Source organism: Podarcis filfolensis (assembly GCF_964270895.1).
Source record: "Podarcis filfolensis genome assembly, chromosome: 14".
Taxonomy (NCBI): Eukaryota; Metazoa; Chordata; class Lepidosauria; order Squamata; family Lacertidae; genus Podarcis; species Podarcis filfolensis.
The window spans coordinates 47,065,355-47,093,102 of record NC_139616.1 but is presented as its reverse complement, the minus strand read 5'-3'; the positions used below and the strand labels follow the sequence as shown (position 1 = coordinate 47,093,102).

Sequence of the window (27,748 nt, the reverse complement as noted above, 5' to 3'; positions counted from 1 at the left end):
ATTGGAGCCTCAGCTTCAGGATCTGTCCTTCCAGTGAGCACTCAGGGCTGATTTCCTTAAGAATGGATGCGTTTGATCTTCTTGCAGTCCATGAGACTCTCAAGAGTCTCCTCCAGCACCAGAATTCAAAAGCATCAATTCTTTGGCGATCAGCCTTCTTTATGGCCCAGCTCTCACTTCCATACATCACTACTGAGAAAACCATGGCTTTAACTATATGGACCTTTGTTGGCAAGGTGATGTCTCTGCTTTTTAAGATGCTGTCTAGGTTTGTCATTGCTTTTCTCCCAAGAAGCAGGCGTCTTTCAATTTTGTGACTGCTGTCACCATCTGCAGTGATCATGGAGCCCAAGAAAGTAAAATCTCTCACTGCCTCCATTTCTTCCCCTTCTATTTGCCAGGAGGTGATGGGACCAGTGGCCATGATCTTCGTTTTTTTGATGTTGAGCTTCAGACCATATTTTGCGCTCTCCTCTTTCACCCTCATTAAAAGGTTCTTTAATTCCTCCTCACTTTCTGCCATCAAGATTGTGTCATCTGCATATCTGAGGTTGTTGATATTTGAGGGTATGTTACTTCAAATGGGCAGTGACTTGTCCATTAGGCACTGTTTTACTGGGCTGAACAGCAAAAACCACACTCTTGGAAAAGCCCCATTTTCCCAAAACATTAAATCCACATTTTCCTCATAGGGGAAAAAATACAACATTTTTTTTTATTGGTTCACATTTTTATACACTCTTTGAAATAATTAACAAAAAATCACTAAGGAGCTGCTAACATCTCCAAAATGGAAATAATAGCTAGTTTTGTTAGAGGAATCTTCCTGTAGAGTAGATTAGTATAAATATGTTAACCGCATACGCCAAGATAAAAAATGTTAAAATCAGACACCGCAAACCTAGGCTCACCTATTATTTTTTTCACTTCTCCCCGTTTTAAAATAAAACATTAAATATTTTAAGTTTAGGTTTTCTTTCCCAGCAAAGGAGATTTGTGGAGTTTGCCCACCATCACCTTAGTTATGCAATTAGAAATAAAAACTTCATGGGGTAAGGGAAGGGGGGAAACTAACTAATGTTTACGTTCTTGAACACGTTTCAAAAGAAATTATTTCTGCAAATTCCATTTCACTAGAAATAGGCTGTGCAGCAGCAAAAGCTACTACCTCCTAGGCTGGGTACAATTGGGTACAATCCATTCAAAATTAATCCTTCAAGTCCCACTGAAACCAACGGGAGAGAGTTAATGGCACCCTTGAAATATTCTCCCATTTTGCAACTGAATGCATGAGCTCTTGCACAGGGAAGTAGTTTAGGAAGAGGATCTGGGTATGTAACCATGCAGGATATAAAGCTGCAACGCACTTGCAAAACAATTCTTTTGCTTCCTTTCCTTGTGCTACTGGCAAATAAGTCTTAGTAAGTAGGCAAGAGTCAGATCTTGCTAAAAGTGCAAGGCAACAACATAACTCTGGGTAACAGGGATGCAAGTTCACGTTGCCTTCCTCCAGAATACAGTACAGGACCTTTTGGTGCAAGATTTCATTTATTTTTAAGTGTCAGCTTCTGTTTTGCTGCAAGGAAGAGGGCATCCTGGAATAGGGTGGTCCCCTCCCCACTTGCTCCGCTAGGCAGGTCAATATGCAAATTGGGTATCATCACCTCACCTGGAAGGGTGGTCTTCCTTCCCAGTTCTCTCCAGCCTAGCTTCCCACGCAGGGCGGGTGACAGGGCTTCCTGTCCTCCCATTGCCTGAGAAGAAGAGGTCTCCACAAATTCGTTCAAATTAGAGCAGCCAAACATGTCTTTTTCAGCGTCTCAGCCTGCTGGACGGCTTTTCTTGGATGATTCTTGAGATGGGGAGTTTGGGGAATCAAAGGTCACTTCCCACAATACAGGCTTGCTTACTGGAGGAAGAACTTCCAAACGTGGGGGGGGAACAGGATGGTTGCAAACTGGTTCCTAAATGCAGACGTCGGGACAGGCGCCCCCTCAGGAATAGTCCTGTCTGTGAGTTTGGAGGGGCATCAAATAGTAGCCACTTAATTTTGCTTAGATGCTGCAGGGCATTTGAGATACCATTTCAACCCATCCCTAGACTAATTCAGATTCTCAGGCTGCCATGTGTGGTCACCAGATTACGAAAGGTGTCGATGAAGCCTCACCAGGTAATAAAACACCTCACCCCTCTAGCCTGGTGTCACAGAGGAAGAAGTCCAGAAGCCCCCTCAGTCCTCAGATTTCAAGAGGAAACAGCTTTCTTGCCAAAGAAGCTTCACCATCAGGAGGAAGGAGAAGGCGCTCCAAACCTATTGCAAACCAGCACACAGAAGCACGCTCTGATCTGCGGAGGATACGCCATGAGATTCTGTGTCCCCTTGCATCCTGAAACAGCCAGGCTGTTCTGCTGCACGGAGAACATCCAGGCTGAAGGTTCAAGTGAAGGTTTCCTCAAGCAGAACCGAAAGAGTTCTAGTTTCCTAGTTTCGAGACTCCGAAGAAGTCGGGCTGCGAACCGTCGACATCAGGTGAGACTTGTACGTCTTGCTCAGGCCGGTCATCCAGAATTTCAGCAGCTTCACGTTGTCCTCTTCGGCCGCTCCCAAGATGCTAAGCAGCTTCTGGGTGTCTTCTTTCGGCCTGCTGTCCACTTTCGTGAATTTGAAGAGGACCTTCACTTTGCTGCAGAGGGGAAAAGGAAAGAAAATTCATACGCACTTCGCGTAGTGGAATGCCGTACAGTCATACCTCATGTTACGTCTGTTCATGTTACGTCCTTTTAGGTTACGTCCCGCGACGACCCGGAGGTACTGGAAAGGGTTACTTCCGGGTTTCGCCACTCACGAATGCGCAGAAGCGGCAAATCACAACCCGCGCTCTTTTCATGTTGCAAACGGGCCTCTGGAATGGCTCCCATTTGCAACCAGAGGTACCACTGTATAATATTCTGTCTCTAAACATCTGAAGGCAGCTCCGTACTGGGAAGATTTTTAATGTTTAATTGTTTTTATATAAGTTGGAAGCTGCCCAGAGTGGCTGGGGAATCCCAGCCAAATGGGCAGGGTATAAATAATATTTATTATTATTATTATTATTATTATTATTATTATTATTATTATTATTAAGCTGAGGGTTTGATAAAGCCTCTGAACAGTCATTGCCATGAATCAGAAGCAGGGGATAATTGCTGTTGCATTCAGGTTGTTGCTTGCAGGCTTCCCAAAGGCCTTTGACTGGCCACTGAGAAAACAAGGTGCTGGGCTTAAGACAGGGCTCTGGCCTCATCCAACAAACTTTTTCTCAAGGCCCCTGGACACTTACTTCATCCACTCCTCCTTAAGGCAGACAAGGCATTGGTCCACCACATCCACAGAGAGGTTCTGGTTTGTCAGGGCCGCTTCAATCTTGTTCAAGATGGTGGGACCAACTGGAACCGGAAAGAAAAATACTTGGCTGTGCTCTGGAAGCAGGCAGTGCAGTGTTGGGCAAAAATATGTACTTACAAAATTTCTATCACACGCAGGTACCTCCTCAAAATCCACCTTGTCCTTTGGCACAACCCCATAGCTTGCATTGTCTTACTACACGGGTCATTAATCCAACCTCTGCAATACAGGAATCTCAACATGCAGTCCCCCATCCCATCTGAAACCATACCGGACCCTGCTTAGCTTTGCAAATGTGCTAGCAGTTTTCCTGCTGCCCCAAACTTCCATGCAGGTACCATATTTTTCCATGTTTAAGGCTAGGTTATTTTATTAAAATATTATGCTAAAAACTTGGGGTCATCTTATACACGGATAGTGGAGAGGTGCGATTGGTGGCTGCCGCGAGCAGGATATTGTCCATGCCGTTTTTGCGGGTGATTGGTGGGTGCTGCAACGTCTGCTGGCTATTGGCTTCTGCAGCAATTGGGCCGGCGATTGGTGGCATCGCCAATATGTATGCGATTGGCTGCTGTGTTCCTGCGGGTAAGCGATTTTCGGCAACCCCCCCCCCCCAATAAAGCTCAACAACTCTGGGCAATCTCCCCCCTCCCATTTTCTCTATTTGGAGTCTTATACATTGGGGCATCTTATACACGGAAAAGTACGGTATTTCATGCCACAAACTTGACATCTTTCCGCAGGGCCTGCAAGACAGAGCTATTTCACCAGGCCTTTAACCAAGGCACAGTCTGACCCCCTCCTTTGGCAATCCTCACAGAACTCTAGCCCAATGGTTGCCATTAATTTGATTCTGAATTGATTTTAGAATGAAGTGATTTTAGAATGTATTTCAATTAATTGATCGTAATTTTATGTAAACTGTGTTACTTTTACTGTTGTTAGCCGCTCTGAGCCCGGCTTCAGCTGGGGAGGGCAGGATATACATAAAAATTTATTATTATTATTATTATTATTAACACAGCTTCTCTTTTTGTATACCTAATTCCTCTCCTCCACCCTCCCCTAAAACAAACAACAACGTGGTAGGTGTCTCTGATTTATCGTGGTGACAGCCGTTTCAACGTGGCTACCACAAAGGACTCTGTTCTTGTTATGGCACGCTACGTACCTCTGTCTGCTGCCACGGGGCTCCCACTTGTGACCACAAATTCATATTTGCTGAGAGGCTGCTCATCGTCAAACAAGACAGGGTAGAGGCTCGACCGCGTGGCCGTGCGGACTTCCACAAGGACAGTGAACTCTAAAAGGGAAAGAAAGACCACACCAGCGTTTTGCAAAGAGTAACTCACCACAGTGCAGCCTTTGAGACACGTCTCTAAATTAGTCACAGGATAGTTAGTTACCACACCGAAAGACAGTGCAGTAGAATGGTTAGAGCAGGCATGGGAAACCAGGAGCCTTCCAGATTCTGGACTGCTACTCCCATCAGCATGTCGTGTCCAACGTTAGTCACAAGGGTAGACCCACTGAAATCAATGGGCAGGAATGCTAACGACTAATGCTGGATTCAGCCCAGAGATTGTGCAGGAAAATAAAGTAAAATAAAATCTACCATTGAAAGCTTTATCCTGATGGGGTAGAGAGCAAAGTAAAGCAAAGAAGCAACTGGAGAGAAATAGTGCTCATGGCGGTCTCTCAACATTGCAAGTGTACCACAAGCAGGACTGGATTGAGGTTTGATGAGGCCCAAAGCTGCTGAAGGTAGCGGGGCCCTTTATATGTCCAGCTGTCCTTTGTCAACAACAAATTGTCGCTGTTTTTTGTGTTGAATATATGCTATATGGTAATTTATGGACCTAATAGGTATCTAAGGGTGGCGCTGTGGTCTAAACCACAGAGCCTAGGGCTTGCCGATCAGAGGGTCGGCGGTTCAAATCCCCGCAACAGGGTGAGCTCCCGTTCCTCGGTCCCAGCTCCTGCCCACCTAGCAGTTCGAAAGCACGTCAAAGTACAAGTAGATAAATAGGTACCGCTCCGGCGGGAAGGTGTTTCTGTGCGCTGCTCTGGTTCACCAGAAGCAGCTTAGTCATGCTGGCCACATGACCTGGAAAAACTATCTGCGGACAAACGCTGGCTCCCTCGGCCAGTAAAGCGAGATGAGCTCCGCAACCCCGGAGTTGTCCGCGACTAGACCTAATGTCAGGGGTACCTTTACCTTTAATAGGTATCTAAAGCCATTTGCACATAACAAATAGGAGCCTACACAACACAAAACACTGTTGCTGTATATAGGTTTTATTTTATTTGTTTTTTATCTTATATTTTGGAAATGTACATCCACTTCCCCCCCCCTTTAAATTTTTTTTGAGCCCCCAAGAGAGTGGGGCCCTAAGCTATAGCTCTTTAGCTTATACGTAAATCCAGCACTGACCACAAGCCCCAAATGTCCCCCCCCCCGGCTACCTGGTACTTTTGACTGGAGACACCAGGATCTGACATCCTCCACCTTCTGCCTACAAGGAATGTGCTCTACCACTGAACTACAACCTGAGCTTTATTCTTTCTTGTTGGCTCAACTGTCCTTCACCAACACTAATCCCCAAGGCAGCTTGCGAACAAATCAGTAAAACACAGATAAAATTGATACATATTTTCAGCGGCCACTCCATCTCTAGTTCCAGTCAAACACCCTCAATTCCCAATTATTCTGATGAGAGTTTGAGTCGAGCTGTGATAATGATAAAGTGCGGTGCCAAGGAAGTTTTATATATATATATTTTTTAAAAGCTGAGCAAAGTTGAAATGATCTGCAAGGGGGTGAGGATCTGCCACATACGATTCAGAAAGGCAGTGTCATATAGTGGTTAGCGTGTCAAACTAGGACCTGGGAGACCTGGGTTCAAATCCTCTACTCCGCCATGAAACTCACGGGGCCTTCTTGGAAGTGGCGCCTTCCCTGTGGAACGCCCTCCCATCAGGTGTCAAGGAGATAAATAACTACAGTCATACCTTGGGTTACAGACACTTCAGGTTGTGTTTTTTCGGGTTACGGACGCGCCGAAACCCAGAAGTACCAGAACGGGTTACTTCCGGGTTTCGGCAGTTGCGCATGCGCAGAAGCACTAAATCGCTCTTTGCGCACGCGCAGAAGCGCCGAATCGCAAACCCATGCGTGCACAGACGCGCTGCTGCGGGTTGTGAACGTGCATCTCGCACGGATCATGTTCGCAACCCAAGGCGTCCACTGTATACAACTTTTAGAAGCCACCTGAAGGCAGCCCAGTATCGGGAAGTTTTTGATGTTTGACGTTTATGTATGTGCTGGAAGCCGACCCAAGAGAAAGAAAAGAGGTTAAGGTGCTCTTACCAGATGACAGAATGTGGGGCGGGATCTGCACGTGGGGAGCGAGGCCCAGAAAGTTGCACCGATAAGCCTCCTCGTATTTGTCGCTGTAGGGGATGATCCGAACGCAGCCAATGGGCAGCATGGTCTGGCGACGGAAAGGCAGCAGGGTGAGAACCCGCCCCAGGCACAGGTTTCGCTCTCGCAACCCACAGCTCTGCCCAGGGAGAGTCAGCAGCAGGCTGGAAGGGGACAAGGGCTCTCTGCCTGCCCCGCCCCCTCCTGTGACATCAGGGCAGCCCAACCAATCACCGCCAGACACCTCTCCGCCCCCAAGATGCACGGGCCCGGATGACTGAGAGCAGACACGGCTCTGGCAAAAGGGCGGTAGCTCAGTCGCAGAGCACCTGCTCTGCATTCGGAAGGTCCCGGGTTCGAATCCTGACATCTCTCTGCAGGGCTGGGAATTTCTGAAGTCCCACAGAGCCCCTGCCTTTCAGTGCAGGCAATATTGATCCAGGTGGACTGAGGGTTTGATAAGGCAGATTCTTAGGTTCCTACCCGAAGGACGTCGAAGGCGGACTGGACAAGGTCTGCGTCCCGCGCTTTCCAAATGACCTGGTTCCCCATGAGCACATGCCACGCCAACATGCGGAAAGCGGAAGGCCCCAGAACCTAAAATTAAAGCGGGGGAAATAATAATAATAATAATAATAATAATAATAATAATAATAATAATAATAATTATATCCCACCCTCCCCAGCCGAGGCAGGGCTCAGGGCGGCTAACAACAATAAAATAGTACAACATTCTAAAATCATTTCATTATAAAATTAATTCAACTCAAATTGATGGCAACCATTAGGCTAAAGTTCTGTGAAGATTGCCAAAGGAGGGAATCAGGCTGTGCCCTGACCAAAGGCCTGGTGGAACAGCTCTGTCTTGCAGGCCCTGCGGAAAGATGTCAAGTCCCGCAGGGCCCTAGTCTCTTGTGACAGAGCGTTCCACCAGCCTATCCTCTCTGTGGCCCGGGACCTTCAGGATGTAATGATGTAAATATTACCATCCATTCTTTTAACGCACCCTCTCAAGCTTCATACAGGGGTCAGCAAACTTTTTCAGCAGGGGGCCGGTCTACTTTCCCTCAGACCTTGTGGGGGCCGGAGTATTTTTTTTTGGGGGGGGGGGGGGAAATGAACGAATTCCTATGCCCCACAAATCACCCAGAGATGCATTTTAAATAAAAGCACACATTCTACTCATGGAAAAACACGCTGATTCCCGGACCGTCCGCGGACCAGATTTAGAGGGCGATTGGGCTGGATCTGGCCCCCTGGACCTTAGTTTGCCTACCCATGCTTCAACCAGTCATCTTTCCACTGCAGCCTTCAAACTCAGCCACCTATGTTGAGAAAACACTGTCCCTTTGGCTTACTGTTGTTATGAATTTAGAATACAGGCAGAATCTTTAAACGCCCTGCATTGATAGGGGTGGGGGCGGGGCATGGCAAAAGTGGGCGGAGCCACATTGCCTGATGAGGAGCGGTTGAAGGAGCTGGGTACGTTTATCCTGGAAAAGAGGAGACTGAGAGGAGATAGGATAGCCATCTTCAAATATCTCAAGGGCTGTCCCATGAAAGAGGGAGCAACCTTGTTTTCGCCTGCTCTGGAGGGCAGGACTCAAACCAGTGGCTTGAGGTCACAAGGGAGGAGATTCCGACTAAACATCTGAAAGAATGACGGTATGAACTGTCTGGCAGGGGAATGGACATCCTCGGGAGGTGGATTCTCCTTCCTTGGAGGTGTTTAAGCAGAGTTTGGATGGCATCTGCTATGGATACTTTAGTTGAGATTCCTGAATTACAGAGGGTTGGACTACATGACTCTCTTTTATATATACAATTAATTTTTGCATTTTCAATTTGACATACAATAAGCAAAAGGAAAGTAAACAAACACAATAAAAACATGAAATCCCCTTTGACTTTCCTCCCCGCCCCCTTTGTGGGGATACTCATATAACGATTTCCCCTCTGCTTCTCTTCCGTAACTCTATTATGATCAATCCTTTGCCAATCCATGGTTCCAATCTTCGGCCAAACTTGCCAATGAATGTCACTGTTTACAATAATTTTTCAAACAGATCATAAACTTTCCCCGTTCTTTATTAAATTTTGCCTCTTCCTGGTTTTCTAATTCTTCCTGTTAAGTTTGGCCATTTCAGTATACAGTCATACCTCGGGTGACAGACGCTTCAGGTTGCGTTTTTTTGGGTTACGGACCCGCCGAAACCCAGAAGTACCGGAATGGGTTACTTCCGGGTTTCGGTGGTCACGCATGCGCAGAAGCGCTAAATTGCGCTTTGCGCATGAGCACCGCTGCAGGTTGTGAACGTGCATCCCGCACGGATCACGTTCGCAACCCGAGCGTCCACTGTAGTTCATCAATTTTATCTGCCACTCTTACTTGGATGGAATTATTCCTTCTTTATAATAATAATAATTTATTATTTATACCCCGCCCATCTGGCTGGGTTTCCCCAGCCACTCTGGGCAGCTTCCAACAAAACACTAAAATACAATAACCTATTAAACGTTAAAAGGTTCCCTAAACATCTCTGGCCTAGCAGAATATGGGAATAAACAGTTTCATCTGATCAGATGGACTAGACAACTCTTGGGGTCCCTTCCAACCTCATAATTCTATGATTCTATGAAAATTTTAAAAAAACCTCATGCTGGCCCCAGGTCAGCACCCCACCTGTACCTGTCTGAGGTGCCGGAGGGACCGGAAGCCCTGGTTCCGGGGCGCCATGTTCCAGTTGCTGCAGTCCAAGGTGAGGGAGGAGTCCGTGGGGCTTTTGACAAGCTCTCGGGATTCCCGAGGGTCACCCTGGCTTGGAGCTTTCCCTTCCTCCTCCTCAGAGTTGTCCCAGCCTTCTGATTCTTCCTCAAGATCTCCAGGAGAAAGAGAGAAAGGCCTTAAGGAAGGAAATACCATTTCTATGCTCCTTCTGAAGAGGAAAGGAGCTGTTTGCATACATGCGTTAAGCAGTGAGTGTGGTACTAAGCTGGTGCTAAGAAAACACAATGAAAGTCGTGTGAGGGTGTTTGGGGAAGAAAGAGGGAGACGGGTGAGAGAAAGAGATGGGGGTCTAGTGGGGTAGGAGAACTGGTGGGGGAGGAAATCACATTTGGTAACCAATGTGTCCCTTTGGTATTAGATAGTACATGGGTAAAAAGGTAAAGGGACCCCTGACTGTTAGGTCCAGTCGTGGCCGACTCTGGGGTTGCGGCGCTCATCTCGCTTTACTGGCCGAGGGAGCCGGCGTACAGCTTCTGGGTCATGTGGCCAGCATGACTAAGCCGCTTCTGGCAAACCAGAGCAGCGCACAGAAATGCTGTTTACCTTCCCGCCGGAGTGGTACCTATTTATCTACTTGAACTTTGACATGCTTTCGAGCTGCTAGGTTGGCAGGAGCAGGGACCGAGCAACGGGAGCTCACCCCATTGCGGGGATTCAAACCGCCGACCTTCTGATCGGCAAGTCCTAGGCTTGGTGGTTTAGACCACAGCGCCACCCGTGTCCCTAGTACATGGGTAGGCAAGTCCAAAAAGCTTGGGATACAAATTTTCCTGGCCCTCTAGCAGCTATGGCAGCTGAGTTACCAGAAGTCATGTATTTAGCGTTCATTCTAGAAGCGTATACACTCGATTCTGACCAAACTAAGCCTCCTAGAGCAAAATATACCTCAGGGGGCCTAGTTTCGTGAAAATCAAGTTAATGCTAAAAAACATTACTTCTGATAGATGGGCCCCCTAACCGCTAGAGGACCGTGAAAATGTGTCTCTTGGGCTTTTTAGACTTGTCTCCCCATCTACTGTCTGAAACCCAAGGTTGCACTGATTACCAAATGCGAAATATATCGGCATTATTTTCAGCTCACCTACTGTACTAGTGAGAGAGAGAGGGAGGGAGTGTGTGTGTGTGTGCGCACGCGCATGATCTGAGTGAGAGACAAGAGAAGGAAAGGTGAGATATACCATATTTTCCTGTGTATAAGATGGCCCCCAGTTTGGGGGACTTCAAATTAAGAAAACACCCCCTCAGCACGACCCATGCATAAGACGAGCCCCAATTTCAAACCTAATTTTTTGGGTAAAAAAAAACCCTAGTCTTATACATGGAAAAATACAGTACATCCAATATATACATAAAATCAATATATAAACCCCGCAAGTTAAGAGGTAAAGATCCAACATGGACTTGAGGCCGGAGTTTCCTAGTCCAAGTTCAGCACTCATTCCTCCCAAAAAAAATTTGGGAGTGGATGGGGCTGTCAGTTTGCATTTCTTAGAGTATTGATCTGATGTGCAGAGATCTTTCCTATTCTGATTAATTCAAGAGGGTTCTGGAAGCTTTTTGTGTGAAAGAAACAAGCAGAATGTTCATGATGTTTGGGTTATTCCTTCAGAGAAGCTGAGTACAGCCAGCTTAAATTGATTATCTCTTTCTGTCAAGGTCATGCTGACTATAAAAGGCCTGAAGGAGCCTGGGTTTCACTCTTTCTATCTCTCTTCCTTCTGGTGTGGTGTTCTGTATATAGTGTTAAGGTTTAGACTTATTGTAAGTTCAAGTTAAGTCTGCTGCAACTGGATTTCTTATGGACAGGGCCAGTCTTGATTGTATTGGATTTGTGACCATTACTGCTCATTTGTCTTCAGTACCAAGTAAAAGCTCTGCTGGATGAAATACAATTGTCTCTGGTCTATTTTGGGGGAATCCTGCTACGGTTTTAAGTTTTTACTCCGCTAACTGTACGTTGAGGTTCTGTTCTGGATCAATGTTGAGTAGAACTGCATGACAACCGCTCCTCCACCCAACACTTTTTCCAATTCAAGCAGCCGTTAGCCTTACCAGCCAATTTCTCCATCTGAACAAGGGTATCCTCTGTGGGCGCACCTTCCAGAAGCTTCTCTGTCAGTCTGCTGCCGCATGCCTTCAGGAGCCTGAGGAAGCGAGAAAGGACCCCGGATTTAAGTACAGATGGCCCAGCAAAAATGTCACCTCTATGTATCAGCTGCGGGCGGGCAACGGTTTCAAGTCCTTCCGACAAATGTCTAGTTGGTGTTGATGTTGGTGCTGACCTTTAAAGCCCTAAACGGCCTCGGTCCTGTATATCTGAAGGAGCGTCTCCATCCCATCGTTCAGCCCGGACACTGAGGTCCAGCTCCGAGGGCCTTCTGGCAGTTCCCTCATTGCGAGAAGTGAGGGACCAGGCAGAGGGCCTTCTCGGTGGTGGCACCTGCCCTGTGGAACGCCCTCCCTTCAGATGTGAAGGAAATAAGCAGCTATCGTATCTTTAAAAGATGTCTGAAGGCAGCCCTGTTTAGGGAAGTTTTTAATATTTAATGCAGCATTGTTTTTAACACTCAATTGGAAGCCGCCCAGAGTGGCTGGGGAAACTCAGCCAGATGGGCGGGGTATAAATAATAAGTTATTATTAATTATTATTATTATTATTATTATTATTATTATTATTATTATTATTGGAAGCAGACTCCGCGGATCCTCAGGTCTGATCCGGCGCAGAGTCCGTTACAAATTTATTTGAGACTTAATCAATGCAACAGAATCCAAGGAAATTGAATATTCAATCAAGATCTTTCCTTGGCGGTTAAGCACAGCTGTCATACTACGTGAGCAGGGCCGGATTTAGGTCTGATGAGGCCCTAAGCTACTGAAGGTAATGGGGCCCTTTCTATGTCCAGCTGTCCTTTGTCAGCAACAAATGGTCGCTGCTTTTTGTGTTGAATACAGTGGCGCCTCGCAAGACGAATGCCTCGCAAGACGAAAAACGCGCAAGACGAAAGGGTTTTTCGGTTTTTGCGTTGCTTTGCAAGACGATTTTCCCTATGGGCTTGCTTCGCAAGACGAAAACGTCTTGCGAGTTTGTTCCCTTTTTTCTTAAAGCCGCTTGAAGAGGCGCAGTTGTGACGGACCGTGCTTCGCAAGACGAAAAACATCGCAAGACGAAAAGACACGCGGAACGAATTAATTTCGTCTTGCGAGGCACCACTGTATTTGCCCTATGGTAATGTATGGACCTGATAGGTATCTAAAGCCATTTGCACATGTTGCCACGCAACCAGTCCGTGCAGAATGTAGGCACCCTATATATAGAAAGGAGCAAACAAGTGATATTTTAGGGAGCAGGCTAGCAGGCGGGGGCCGTTACTTACATCATAGGAACCTACCCAACACAAAACACTGTTGCCGTCTATAGGTTTTATTTTATTTGTTTTTTATCTTATACAGTGGTACCTCGGGTTAAGTAATTAATTCGTTCCGGAGGTCCGTACTTAACCTGAAACTGATCTTAACCTGAAGCACCACTTTAGCTAATGGGGCCTGCCACTGTGCCGCCGGAGCACGATTTCTGTTCTCATCCTGAAGCACAGTTTTTAACCTGAAGCACTATTTCTGGGTTAGCGGAGTGTGTTACCTGAAGCGTATGTAAGCTGAAGCGTATGTAACCCGAGGTACCACTGTATTTTGGAAATGTACATCTTGTTTAGCTTATACGTAAATCCGGCACTGTACGTGAGAGACACGCAAAGTGGGTTACCAAGCAAAGGATGTGTGGAGGCAGGCCCACAGGTTCTCGTCGTTCGTCAGAGAGGTGAGGGAACGAGCCGCGTTTCCGTTCCGCTGGTGCAGGAAAGGCGTAAAGGCTGTGTTCATGCGCTGCGCCCGCTGGGGGCATCCGTACTGCTCAGCTTCAAAGACCTGTAGGACAGACGAGCGAGAATGAAGACGGACTGCCTGTGAGGAGGAAATTATGGCTTGCTGCAAAACTGGACAACAACTTAGTAATGGAGGGAATGGAAATTAAAGAAGAGAAGATGTGGCAATAGGAGGAAGAAACGGGCATATGTTTGCAACAGGAGTGGGAAACCTGATTTGAAGAAATTGTATTAAAGTAATTTGGATGGATTTGCAATAATGTGGAAAACTAATTAAAAAATTATATTTAAAAACAGAATGAAAATGCACTGAATCCTTTTGTTTTGTTTTTTTAAAAATAAAATTTATTAGTATTTTCCACACAACAACAGCACAAAACAATACACAAAAACCGACATTCAAAAAAACAAAAGCCAAATCCACATCTTACAAGTTAATAAAATAAACACTAGCACTGAACCCTTTTGTAATTCCAGACCACGCATCCTTTCCCTCTTGGTCTCTTTTATTATTGACTCAGTAACCTGAGTATGATAGTTTTAATTTTTAAAATTTATTTATACCCCACTTGTTTCCCTGCTGGGAACCTGAGGCGGCTTTAGGAACACCTGAGGGCATAGGGGAGGGGGGAAGACCACCATAATTAACAAAAAAACAATTAAACATTAACAAAATGAAAACTACATATGAAAGTAGAGTATGAGTCTCAGGGTTATGGGTTTGAGCCTCACGTTGGGCGAAAGATTCCTACATTGCAGGGGGTTGGACTGGATGACATTTGTGGCCCCTTCAAACTCTACAATTCTATGAATACCTGTTAGATGCATACAGATAACTGCAATGAAAACAGAATGGCACCAGCCAGCCCTTTCACTAAAAGCAGTCAGTTCCCAAAAGCCCGTTGAAATGAGAAAGTCTTCGAAGGACAACTAATAATAATAATAATAATAATAATAATAATAATAATTTATTATTTGTACTCCACCCATCTGGCTGGGTCTCCCCAGCCACTCTGGGCAGCTTCCAACAAAGATTAAAAATACATTAAAATGTCACACATTAAAAGCTTCCCTAAACAGGGCTGCCTTCAGATGTCTTCTAAATGTCAGGTAGTTTATCTCTTTGATATCTGACGGGAGGGTGTTCCATAGGGTGGGCGCCACCACCGAGAAGGCCCTCTGCCTGGTTCCCTGTAACTTGGCTTCTTGCAGGGAGGGAACCGCCAGAAGGCCCTCGGAGCTGGACCTCAGGGTCTGGGCTGAACAATGGAGGTGGAGACGCTCCTTCAGGTATACTGGGCTGAGGCCTTTTAGGGCTTTAAAGGTCAGCACCAACTCTTTGAACTGAGCTTGGAAACATAGTCAAATCTCTCTAGGGAGGGAGTTCCAAAGTCTGGGAGCAGGCACCAAAAAGGCCCTCAGTATCGCTATATCCTATACCAAGCCTTATGAGGCACAGTTGAAGGAGCTGGGTCTGTTTAGCCTGGAAAATAGGAGACCGAGAGCAGATAGGACAGCCATCTTCAAATATCTCAAGGGCTGTCACACGAAAGAGGGAACTAGCTTGTTTTCTCCTACTCTGGAGGGCAGGACTCGAATCAGTGGCTTCAAGTTACAAGAACGGAGATTCCAGATAAAGATCAGGAAGAACTTTCAGGCAGTAATAGCTACTCGACAGTGGAGCAGCCTCCCTCAGGAAAGGGTGGACTCTCCTTCCTTGGAGGTTTTTAAACAGAGGTTGGATGGTCATCTGTCCTGGATGCTTTAGCTGAGCTTCCTGCATTGCAAGGGGTTGGACTAGATGACCATTGGGCTCTACTGTAGATAACTCCACAATTCCATGACTCCCTTTTTCGGCAATTGTGACAACTTCTCCCTTTTCTGAAACTAATTTTTCTTCCATTTCTCTTTTCAGCAACCTGCTTCTCCTTATTAAAATTCAATTGATGGAGCCTATTGATGGATTACCTATCAAAGTATCAGTCTTTACCAAAGGTGTCATGGGCTTTGAAGGCACTCGAACTCAGGACACAAGGGAGAAATGTGCTAGGAGGAAGGCATGCTTGGCAAACCCTCACCGTGATCAACTCCCGCCCGCAAACCAATGTCCCCACTGTGGAAGGACGTGTGGATCCAGAATTGGCCTCCACAGTCGCTTACGGACTCATTGTTAAAACCGTGTTTATGGAAGACAATCTTACTCGGCTACAAATGATTGCCAAAGAAGAAGATCACCCATACATGAAGTTGCGGGCAAGATTTAAAATATTAGCAGTGGATTACAGAAAGAACCAATGATAATGAAGTTTAGATAATAAAAACACGTGTATTGTAAAACAGCTAATAAAAATGATGTTTGTATACCAGATTTTTTGCTCTATAAGACTCACTTTTTCCTTCCTGAAAAGTAAGGGGAAATGTGTGTGCGTCTTATGGAGCGAATGCAGGCTTTGCAGCTATCCCAGAAGCCAGAACAGGAAGAGGGATTGCTGCTTGATCCCTCTTGCTGTTCTGGCTTCTAAGATTCAGAATATTTTTTTTCTTGTTTTCCTCCTCCAAAAACTAGGTGCGTCTTGTCGTTTGGTGCGTCTTATAGAGCGAAAAATACGGTATATGCTGTAAGCCGCCCAGATGGGCAGGGTGTAAAAAAAATCAAATTATTATTATTATTAAAGTAAAAAACAAACACCAGGAATGTAGGGGTGGGAAGACAAGGAAGTTATGTTGGGGGAAAAGGGTTTTGCATATGACGATAAATGTTTTGGAATATTTTTGGAGATTTTATAAAAATGATATTTTAAAAATTCAATGAAAAATATTTGGGAGAAACAGCAGCGACCCCCAAGCTTGCTCCTACCTTGAGCGCTTTGCCCTGAAGCTCGTCGATGATGCCTCTGACTTTGCCCAGCAGGAAAGGCCAGGAGTTTATGAGGTAGATGCGGTCCATCATGATGGCAATGATGCTATACCAGCGCTGGAAGCCGCGCGCCAAGCTGTCTTTGATGAAGAAGGTGTGGCTGAAGACGAAGCCGTGCTGCTCGTCGCCAAAGAAGATGGGGCCTTCGCGTCCCGGGCAGACCTGGCAAAGAGATCAAACTAACACTAGAACCCACAGACATGCAATGGAGCTGAGCGCTGGAAGGTTCTGGACACATACGAGGAAGTACCGTTTTGACCCGAATATAAGCCGCACTTCCCCCCAAATTCCTATCGTGAAAAGTTAAAGTGTGGCTTATATTCACCACCTTACGCTGCTGGCAATGCGGCGCAGCTCCAACCCAGAGAACAGAGAAGTGGGGGGGGGGATGAGTGTTCAGACCCCTGGGCTCTCACTTGTGGGGTGTCTCAGGGTTCTATCCTCTCCCCCATACTTTTCAACATCTACATGCAGCCGTTGGGAGAGATCATCAGGAGGTTTGGACTGGGTGTTCATCAGTATGCAGATGATACCCAGCTCTACCTCTCTTTCAAATCGGAACCAGTGAAGGCGGTGAAGTTCCTGTGTGAGTGTCTGGAGGCGGTTGGAGGATGGATGGCGGCTAACAGATTGAGATTGAATCCTGACAAGACAGAAGTACTGCTTTTTGGGGACAGGAGGTGGGCAGGTGTGGAGGATTCCCTGGTCCTGAATGGGGTAACTGTGCCCCTGAAGGACCAGGTGCGCAGCCTGGGAGTCATTTTGGACTCACAGCTGTCCATGGAGGCACAGGACAAATCCGTGTCCAGGGCAGCTGTTTAACAGCTCCATCTGGTACGCAGGCTGAGACCCTATCTGCCTGTGGACTGTCTCGCCAGAGTGGTGCATGCTCTAGTTATCTCCCGCTTGGAGTACTGCAATGCGCTCTACATGGGGCTACCTTTGAAGGTGACCCGGAAACTACAACTAATCCAGAACGCGGCAGCCAGACTGGTGACTGGGAGCGGCCGCCAAGACCATATAACACTGGTCTTGAAAGACCTACATTGGCTCCCAGTACGTTTCCGAGTACAATTCAAAGTGTTGGTGCTGACCTTTGAAGCCCTAAACGGCCTTGGTCCAGTATATCTGAAGGAGCGTCTCCACCCCCATCGTTCTGCCACTGAGGTCCACTCCAAGGGCCTTCTGGCGGTTCCCTCACTGTGAGAAGTGAAGCTACAGGGAACCAGGCATAGGGCCTTCTCGGTAGTGGCACCCTCCCTGTGGAACGCCCTCCCACAAGATGTCAAAGAGAAAAATAACTACCAGACTTTTAGAAGACATCTGAAGGCAGCCCTGTTTAGGGAAGCTTTTAATGTTTGATGTATTATAAAAAAAAAATTTCTTTCCAGTAGCAGAATTTTTTTCTTTCCAGTAGCAGAAAATTTTTTCTTTCCAGTAGCAGAAAAAATTCCAGTAAATTTTTTTAAAATTTTTTTTTTGACTATGGCAGACCAACACGGCTACCTATCTGTAACTGATGTATTATAGTATTTTAATATTTTTTTGGAAGCCGCCCAGAGTGGCTGGAGAAGCCCAGCCAGATGCGCGGGGTATAAATAATAAATTATTATTATATTATTATTATAACAGCCCGGGAGTGTGGGGCAACGGCACCCATCCCGTCCGTGGCTCCCTAGCCTCCCCCAAGCTGCCGAATTTTAAAGGTGCGGCTTACTTGCGGGTGCGGCTTATATTTGGGCCAATACAGTACTTGTTTATGCACCACTACAACAAAAGTCGTATTATATGATTAACTAATCGATACGGCATTTATAATCTGTAAAACAATATTAACAACTTAACAAAATAGCAACTTTTTTTACAAAAAGCTAAGCACTCTTCAAGTTCATACACACTTTCATAACTCAGAATCTTCCACTCTGTTTGGTTCATTAAAATACACATAAAATACACATAATGCACATTGTTAAGCCAGAGGATGCTTCTGGCAATTATTTGCATGGTATGTGGCTCACCTCACAGCTGAGGCTGCGGACGCAGGCCTGGCGCACGATGCTGAAGAGCTGCGGGTGGTTTGGGTGCTGGTGGCTGACGTATTTGATGGAGGTCTCTTTGTCATGGCTGACGTAGCCCGGGTGCCCTGCAGGCAGAGAGCGGCACCCCTGGTGGCGGAAAGAAGCCGGAGTTAGTGTATGTCAGGGACCATGCTGAGAAGGGATGCACTGAGGAGGAATGGCGGGCGCCTTCCCCTTCCCCTGCTCCGGATCCAGATCCTGAGTATTCCCAGGATCATGAGGACAGTATAGATTTGGAACAGTGGCTTGCAGAGGGACACAGATCAGAAGGCAGTAGCTGGGAAATACTGGATGGGAAACAGCTAGGAGAAGAGACACTGGAAGAGAGAGGGTTAACAGATTCAGTGTCTCTGGGCAGCATTCACACCCCCTTCTCCAAAGTCACGGAGAGCTCAGAAAGTGGCAGAACAGAAAGCACAGAGGGTACGAGCTCAGATTACAAGACGCAGAAGTGACGTAGATTAAGGGGGTGTAGTCCTTAATTGGGAGCACCGCCATTCTAGGAGATGTGTTCTTTGTTCTCTCGCTGTGATTATTAAAGTTTCTAACTGGTAAGAAGACTCCTTTTCCTTTGTTCTGCTTCTCTACTGCCACGGGGGGGGGGGGGAGGAAGCCCTGAAGACTGACACTGTAGGAACACCACGGGGAAATGTACTTCCTTCTTTAGGTAAGGGGTGGTGAGGAGCCTCTTGGATGGTTTCCCATAATAGCTGCAGCCCATTAAAGGAGCCTAAGAACCTTGAGCTGCGATAATGGGTCTTGTTTGCCTGGTTAGAGAAGTGGAGCAAGGAACCTCTTGACTTTTACATGGCTGGAATATAGCGCACCGCTCACAAGACAAGAATCAAGCACAAAGCTCCATCCACTTTTAATAATAATAATAATAATAATAATAATAATAATAATAATAATAAATTTTATTTATACCCCGCCCTCCCCAGTCAAGACCGGGCTCAGGGCGGCTAACACCAAATATAAAAACAATTGATTGAAATACAGCTTAAAAACAAGATTAAAATACAACATTAAAATGCAGCCTCATTTCAGTGGAAACTCTATCAAAAACTTTTTGGGGGATGAAAACGTCAAGTCTTCACCAAGGCTAACTATCCAGACTGGTCCCACATGGGCCAGAAAAAAGTCAGAGAAGTCCCCAAATAGGGGTTCCATCACGGAAGGAGAAAGGAAAAAGGAAAGAGGGGAAGGGGATCAAACTGATTCCAAGCCAAAGGCCAGGCGGAACAACTCTGTCTTACAGGCCCTGCAGAAAAAAATCAGATCCTGCAGGGTCCTGGTCTCATGAGACAGAGCGTTCCACCAGGCCGGGGCCAGTGTTGAAAAGGCCCTGGCTCTGGTTGAGGCTAATCTGACTTCCTTAGGGCCCGGGACCACTAGGGTGTTGCTATTTATGGACCTTAAGGTCTTCCGTGGGGCATATCAGGAGAGGCAATCCCGTAGGAACAAGGGTCCTAGGCTGTGATCCTTTTGCCTTGCATATCTGCATATCTTTAGGTGCCAGGCAGAAACATTTATTTTCCACCAGGCCTTTAGCTTTCAATTATCTATGGTGGGTGGGATGTTATAATTTAGGGCTGCCATACATTTGGAATTTCTCCGACTTAGCCAGGATTCATCCGTTGAAAATGGCAAAAAATATCTGGGCGTATGGCAGCCCATATCAGATGTGTTGATTTTTTTGGTGATTTTCCTAAAAAATAGGTAAAAAAACATTTTTGGGGGTCGGGAGATTTTGCAAAATAAAAGCTATTATTATGACAACCCTATTATAATCCAGCTTTTTAAAAGCAGAATTGTCTTTTGCTTTTGTTTTTCAATGCTGGTTTCAAAATACGAGTTTGCTTGTTTCTCCATTCTGAGTCACTTTTGAGTTACTATGGTTAAAGAATGACCAATAAATTTAATAAATAATGGCAAGATATTGACACTTCCATTCTGGTGCAAGAGCAGCTCACGGTCTCAAATCTACTCGCCTCACACATGTCGGACTTCTTGGGCCCTGGGCTGCTGGAATCTGCGCTGGCACCTTCCGCCGGGCTGTGGGACCGGATCCTGCTGCTCATCTGAATGCCTCCTTCCTCCTCTTCTGCCTGATCGCTCTGCCCGGGGCTGTCTCCGCTGCCCGCCCCTTGCGGAAGAGGCGAGTGCAAGACCTCCGTGCAAAAGAGGGTGCGAGGCCCGTGCAACTCGCAAAAGTGGCAAAGGACAACAATGGCGTTCATTGCGGCTCCCCGGCAGGAATCCCTGGAGAATCAAGAGAGAGGCGCAGGTCTCAGACACAGACTTTCCAGAACCTGTGCCTCAAAAAAGAACCCACTCGCATTCCTGGAGGAGCAAAGAGTAGCATTTTCCACACTCTGCTCCCTGAAAAACTGGCAAACCCTCCCCTAGTATGCCCTATATTTAATATGTTATTTCTAATATTTATATCCCACCTTTCTACAAGGAATAAGGCAGCTGCCAACATGAAAACGTAACAGACAAAGCTCCTTGATAGTGGAGTGGGGTGAACTCACATAAATTTATATCAAGATGGTATACAGTGGTACCTCGGGTTAAGTACTTAATTCGTTCTAGAGGTCTGTTCTTAACCTGAAACTGTTCTTAACCTGAAGCACCACTTTAGCTAATGGGGCCTCCTGCTGCTGTTGCGCCGCCGGAGCCCGATTTCTGTTATCATCCTGAAGCAAAGTTCTTAACCTGCAGCACTATTTCTGGCTTAGTGGAGTGTGTAACCTGAAGCGTATGCAACCTAAAGCGCATGTAACCGAAGGTACCACTGTACATGATTCTCCCACCTCCATTTCCTCTTCACAGCAACCCTGTGAAGTAGGCTGGAACACCGGAGCTGGTCCTAAGGTCAGCTGTAAGTTACACAGCTGAGCAAGGACTCGAACCCTCATCTCCCCAGTCCTTGCCCAACCCTGCAACTCCTACGCAACACTGCCTCCCAGTACAAAATGAAACCGCATTGCTTAAATACGTAATCTAAAGACTGCAGTCAAAGGGCATTATAGCTGGCTAGCTATAGCACCAGGCACCTCTTAGCTGACAATCCAGCAAGTCTTCTCCCAATACTTGCCCTTCCCTGTCTGGGGTCTGTGAAAGCTCCTCCATCTTCTCACCCATTAGCTCTTCCCAACCCCCCTTCGTGTGTTTCCTCCCCCTGGGCAGCTAGGCAGGAGCAAATCACCTTGTTGAGCTGCGACCTGTTTCAATATCATTTCTGGTTGCTTGTTAGCTTTTAACAGCATAATAAGCCAATGCAAGCGAGTCTAGCCAAAACTGCAGCACAGGGAAGTTTTTAAAATGCATAAATTCTGGGGTGAGGACTTCCCATGCTGCTTGCCTTGAGTTCCAAACATGCTCGCTCCTTCTCTCTGCAGGAAACTTGAGCTTGACACGCATCCAAAGAAACACCCCCAACCCGCCATCCCTAGCCATGCTCTGGCATTCCCAAGCATTCCCCCAAGACCTTACCCCTTTGTTCCCTCCGCAGGTGCAAAACCAAGCTCCTAGTCCTGAGTGAGGTCGGCTTCTATCGCGGGTCCAGGGACAACATTCTACACCTTGCTTCCGCCAACCTTCTATGCGCATGCGCAGCTGTCCAGACTTCGGGTCCTGCCCGAAGCGCCTGACTCTGACTGAGCGGGACGTACCACTAGGCCCACTCTCCAAGGGGGAGGCAAGCGAGCTCTAGTCGCCTTTATTAAGGGCCCGCGAAGAACAAATGTACAGAGGGGAGAGTGGAAAGGACAGCTGTAGACAAAACTCAGTTCCAGAGCCTCGTATGTTAGCCTCCAGGCATTCTCCTCCTAATCGTCACTGATACCCCCTAGAATAGGAAAATGATCTCGCCCTCGCCTACTCCAGCCTAGAGAGAACGGGCGGGTCTATCTATGAAAGAGGGGGGGCTGCGCAGTAATATTTCCGCAATACAAATCTGGGATTCGTACCGTCTAAGGAAGAGAATGGAGGCAGAAAGGATGAAAATCTACGGGGAATAGGGAAGGCGATCAGAGCAAGTGCCTCTCAGTCACGGGCTCTTCTTTCTGCTCCCCCCATGCCCTTAGGGAGATGTTGCGAGCCAGAGAGTCCTGTGACAGTCATGTGACAGAAGCAACACAGAACAACAGAGTCACCTGGAGAGGCGAGATGCCTTGTGAAAGCAGATTGGGAAAAGTGCTGTGCCTTGAGTGCAATTGTTTTATTTATGTTTTATTGATTTAATATGCTGTAAACTGCTTTGAGATTTTTCTTAAAAATATGAAGCAGCATAGAAATTTTTAAAAAATAAAATATATAAAATAAATTGGGCTCCATGCCCTGGTGACTTCCAGGCTGGATTACTGCAGTGCTCTCCTCGTGGGGCTGCCCTTGAAGACAGTTGGTCCACAATTCAGCTGCCTGGGGTTCCCTTAGACCTCACAGAATCCCGTGTTTTCCAGCCAGGCAAAATCACCCGGGCTGCAAAACGGGGATGTGGCCTGCAGAAGGGTTCTGGGGGCCAGGTGGAGAGATTTGGAGGCCACATTTGACCCCTGCAACTGAGGCTCCCCAACCCTGGTATCCTACTATTACAGGGAAGGAACAAAGGGAAGTGGCCCAAGCTGCTCCCAAATCTCGTACCTTGTTTCTCCTAAGCAAACAGTGACTGGGAGCCTGAGAGCAAATGTTGGCTTTTGTTTTGTTTTTTTTAAAGATATTAGAATTTTCCATTTTATACAAACAAAGAAAAAAAAATTAAAAAGAAAAAATAATAAAAACACATAAAGTTCATAACTTATTTTCCAATAACATATTTCCCTGACCTCCTCATGCCTCCCCTTCTTGTATTCCAGTTCAAATTGTTTATCCAGCAAATCCTTATCTCATAGCATTACAGCTAAAAACCCCTTATTTTCTATCCATCTTCTTAAATTATTGTAACTTAAACTTTTACTTATATACAAAGAAAAAAGGACTATTTTTTCATATTCTTTTGTACCATTACAGCTAGTAACCACTTAATTTCAATCCAACATCACTCAATATTCCTTAGCAAATGTTGGCTTTTGAATGTGACTTGTTTGTAAGGAAACAAAGCAAAAGCATCAGGTTAATATCGGATACAGGTAAACCAATGGGCCTCAAACCCTTGGTGAGTTTGGGACATGTCCTGCATGCATAGACAGGCTCTGGTAGATTGAGTGTACAAGAGCAGCATTGGGTCCAACGGTCAAGAAGGTGGTTTCTACATGAGATATAGAGGGAAATGAGGGGCATGTGGGGCTCATCCACCTGGGAAGGTAGCCCATCTGGGAGATGGCAAACACTGGTCCAGGGCTGTCTTAAGCATATGCGGCGCCGGGGTGCAAAGATCCACCCAGCGCCCCCCCCCCCCCCGCTTGCCCAGTCCCAGGCATGCAGGAGGGCAGAGCCAGCCAGCCGCCTCAGCATCTCACTGCCTCGGTCGCCCTGAACTCGTGGCGTAGAGAAGAGCCCACCACGGTGCTCCGACCGACGGACGGGCTCTTCCCTGGTCTCAACTCTCAGGCCCCAGACACTCAGCCTGGCGCCCCTGAGAGCCTGGTGCCCCGCACCCCTTGCATCTATGGGTAAGACGGCCCCGCTCTGGTCCTAAACCTCCAGTGCCTTATGGCTACACTCATTTGTGAGAAAGGCTTTGGGAGTAAACTGCAAGGAAAAATCCATACCCACTGCCTTGTGGGACATCTTTAGGGGGAAAAGGGCTAAGGAGTACAGTGGTACCTCGGGTTAAGAATTTACTTCGTTCTGGAGGTCCGTTCTTAACCTGAAACTGTTCTTAACCTGAGGTACCACTTTAGCTAATGGGGCTTCCTGCTGCCGCTGCCCCATCGCCACATGATTTCTGTTCTCATCCTGAAACAAAGTTCTTAACCCGAGGTAATATTTCTGGGTTAGCAGAGTCTGTAACCTAAAGCATCTGTAACCTGAAGCGTCTGTAACCCGAGGTACCACTGTAAACCCAGAGTGGGTATGTGTGTCATTATTTGGTCTAAGATCTGATACAGCTACGTATATAAGAACAAAAAAGAATATCCAAAAAGGAATTCCATGCAGATGAATAAGGTGGTTGATGAAGGAAGGATGTAGGGTTCTTCTGCACCTAATATATACACCAATCACCCAGCACAGAAACAGGCTGCTGCAGAACAGACAGCACGCTCCATCTCTTTTTAGTGATTCCAGCGAGCTGGTAAAAATGTTTTGCAGGCAGTAACATTGGTAAGCTTGTTTGGAAGACTGCATTATCATCATGGGTTATAACGGTAGCATCATAAGAACATAATACCAAGCAGATCACACCAAAGGCGCATCTAGCCCAGCATTCCTCAGCGGCCAGCAACATGGGTTGGTGAGCCTCCACAAAACCCACAAGCAGGACATGAGAACAACATAGGAACATAAGATGAACTGGATGGATCAGGCCAATGGTTTATCTAGTCCAGCATCCTGTTCTCACAGTGGCCAGTCAAATGCCTGCAGGAAACCTGCAAGGAGGATCTGAGCACAAGAGCAACTCTCCCCTCCTGTGGCTTCCAGCAACTGGTATTCAGAAGCATTTCTGCCTCCAACTGTGGAGGCAGAGCAGAGCCATTGTGGCTAGGAGCCATTGCTAGCCCTCTTCCTCCATTAATTTGTCCAAGCCTCTTTTAAAACCGTCCAAGTAGGTGATCATCCCTGACTCCTGCGGCAGCAAGTTCCATAGGTTTAACTGTGTGCTGCATGAATAAATATTTTCTTTTATCTGTCTTCAGTCTTCCAGCATTCAGCTTCATTGGATGTTCACAAGTTCTAGTGTTAGGAGGGAGGGAGGAAAACGTTTCTGTATCCACTTTCTCCTTGCCATGCATAATTTTAAAAACTTCTATCATGTTGCCTCTTACTTGCCTTTTCTCTGAACTAAGGTAAAGGTAAAAGTTTTTGTTTAGTCGTTTCGTCGTGTCCGACTCTTCGTGACCCCATGGACCAGAGCACGCCAGGCACTCCTGTCTTCCACTGCCTCCCGCAGTTTGGTCAGACTCATACTGGTAGCTTCGAGAACACCGTCCAACCATCTGGTCCTCTGTCATCCCCTTCTCCTTGTGCCCTCCATCTTTCCCAACATCAGGGTCTTTTCCAGGGAGTCTTCTCTTGGAGCCTCAGCTTCAGGATCTGTCCTTCCAGTGGGCACTCAGGGCTGATTTCCTTCAGAATGGAGAGGTTTGATCTTCTTGCAGTCCATGGGACTCTCAAGAGTCTCCTCCAGCACCATAATTCAAAAGCATCAATTCTTCGGCCATCAGCCTTCTTTATGGTCCAGCTCTCACTTCCATACATCACTACTGGGAAAACCATAGCTTTAACTATACGGACCTTTGTCGGCAAGGTGATGTCTCTGCTTTTTAAGATGCTATCTAGGTTTGCCATCGCCTTTCTCCCAAGGAGCAGGCGTCTTTTAATTTCGTGACTGCTGTCACCATCTGCAGTGATCATGGAGCCCAAGAAAGTAAAATCTCTAAAAAAAGTAAAGTAAAAACCCATGACCATTAGGTCCAGTTGCAGACGACTCTAGGGTTGCGCGCTCATCTCGCTTTACTGGCCAAGGGAGCCGGCGTTTGTCCGCAGACGGCTTCTGGGTCATGTGGCCAGCATGACTAAGCCGCTTCTGGCGAACCAGAGCAGCGCACAGAAACGCCACTTACCTTCCCACCAGAGTGGTACCTATTTATCTACTTGCACTTTGATGTGCTTTCGAACTGCTAGGTGGGCAGGAGCAGGGACCGAACAACGGGAGCTCACCCTGTCATGGTATTCGAACCATCAACCTTCTGATCAGCAAGCCCTAGGCTCTGTGGTTTAGACCACAGTGCCATCCGCATTCTCTGAACTAACAAGTCCCAAATGCTGCAATCTTTCCTCATAGCAGAGTTGCTCCATCCCGTACATAGCATATTGAGAGAAAAAAAACCTTGGAAGTCTTGTGATCTTTTTTATTTGTCACTAAATAATACAGGGGTTTTTTTGGGGTTTTTAAAAAAGCTCCTCAGTACTGACCTGTCACAGCCATGCAAAACAAACCCTACATCTCTCCATATTATACAGCATATAATCCTGTGACAACACACATAAGACAGCTCACAATGGCACTGAGTAATAAAGGAAAACTTCTGCAACAGTATGGTTTTTTTAAAAAACAACAACAACACTAGGATGGAAATGGGAAGAAATTTAATGTAAACTGAAGGTGAAACCGTTGTGCAAGGTGCACACTGCAACATTGCTTTATATGGCATAGTACAGATTGTTAAAACAGCTGCAGATTTTAGCTTCGTCCTTTATGAGTCTCTGCAGGTCAGAGGGCAGCTGCCTTTGAGGCAAGCAATCTTCCGCTTGATTAAGGATCACAGAACCAAAAGGATTTTCGGATTAAGCTATAGATCACACAAGCCTTTCCTTCCAGTCATTAAAGAAGAGTCCAAGGTTGCTTAAAGCAGCCTTTTCCCAACCTTCCAGATGTTTTAGGTCACAAATCCCATCAGCCCCAGCCAGTGCAGGTTGTCTAAAACATCTGGAGAGCTCCTAGTTGGAAAAGGCTGTTCTATAGATAGTAAGGGGAACCTGGTCCCCTCCAGGTGTGGCAGGACTGCATCTCCCATAATCTTAGCCGTTCTCGGCTGGGGCTGATGGGAACTAGTCTAACATCTGGATAGCCTAAAGAGAACTTAGAAATACACCTCAACCTCTGTTATTGTTCTGTGGGATATCAAGTATAATGACAACTGCCATAGCACAGGAGCAACAGTCACAAACTATGGAACAATTATGGATGGAAATAAACTCGGAAAGATTTCTTTGGAAAGACAAGCAAATCAATCAAACCACAATTGTAAGGGCTAAAAAAAAAGGCGGTGTTTTAGATCTAATAAGAATTTCATGCCAATAGCGAATACTGAATTTCATGAATCAAGCTGCAAGCCTCTTTGAATCTTTCTTTCGCCATGAGCTCAATAGGTAGGCTTAGGAAAATTACCAAATCTCTGCCTCATCCCATCCCAGTCTGCAATGCCAGAATGCTTCTGACCTACCTTACAAGACTGTTGTAAGGTTTACAACATAGTGCACGTGGAACACTTTGAATATTTCAGTAGTGCCATACAAATATTAGTGAAGCATTTTCCACTGAAAGGAAGTCTTTGCTAGACTGCAAACCATGGCTTGCGCAGTACGGTTTTTGCAAACCATCGTTT

At 46.4% G+C, this 27,748-nt stretch overlaps 1 protein-coding gene across 1 annotated transcript; it reads right to left on the bottom strand.

Moving 5' to 3' along the window:
• Nucleotides 1–691: 691 nt before the first annotated feature.
• Nucleotides 692–22,135, bottom strand: FLCN (folliculin). Its single transcript, XM_083585717.1, has 12 exons — nt 21,975–22,135; nt 20,468–20,738; nt 18,417–18,563; nt 16,339–16,560; nt 13,364–13,524; nt 11,653–11,744; nt 9,502–9,692; nt 7,296–7,409; nt 6,759–6,882; nt 4,560–4,691; nt 3,324–3,429; nt 692–2,684 (listed from the first exon to the last, which is right to left on the bottom strand). The coding sequence occupies exons 2-12, from the start codon at nt 20,714–20,716 to the stop codon at nt 2,483–2,485; spliced, it is 1,740 nt and encodes a 579-aa protein (XP_083441843.1). The 5' UTR covers nt 20,717–20,738; nt 21,975–22,135; the 3' UTR covers nt 692–2,482.
• Nucleotides 22,136–27,748: the final 5,613 nt, after the last annotated feature.

What these genes read in the sequence shown, in the direction of transcription:
- FLCN (XM_083585717.1), bottom strand. Translation starts at nt 20,716, where the DNA reads ATGAACGCCATTGTTGTCCTTTGCCACTTTTGCGAGTTGCACGGGCCT. An exon ending in AGAAGTCCGACATGTGTGAG is followed by an intron (nt 18,564 to 20,467) that starts GCGAGTAGATTT and finishes TTCCGCCACCAG; the next exon opens with GGGTGCCGCTCTCTGCCTGC. An exon ending in CCCCGTGGCAGCAGACAGAG is followed by an intron (nt 3,430 to 4,559) that starts GTACGTAGCGTG and finishes TTCCGGTTCCAG; the next exon opens with TTGGTCCCACCATCTTGAAC.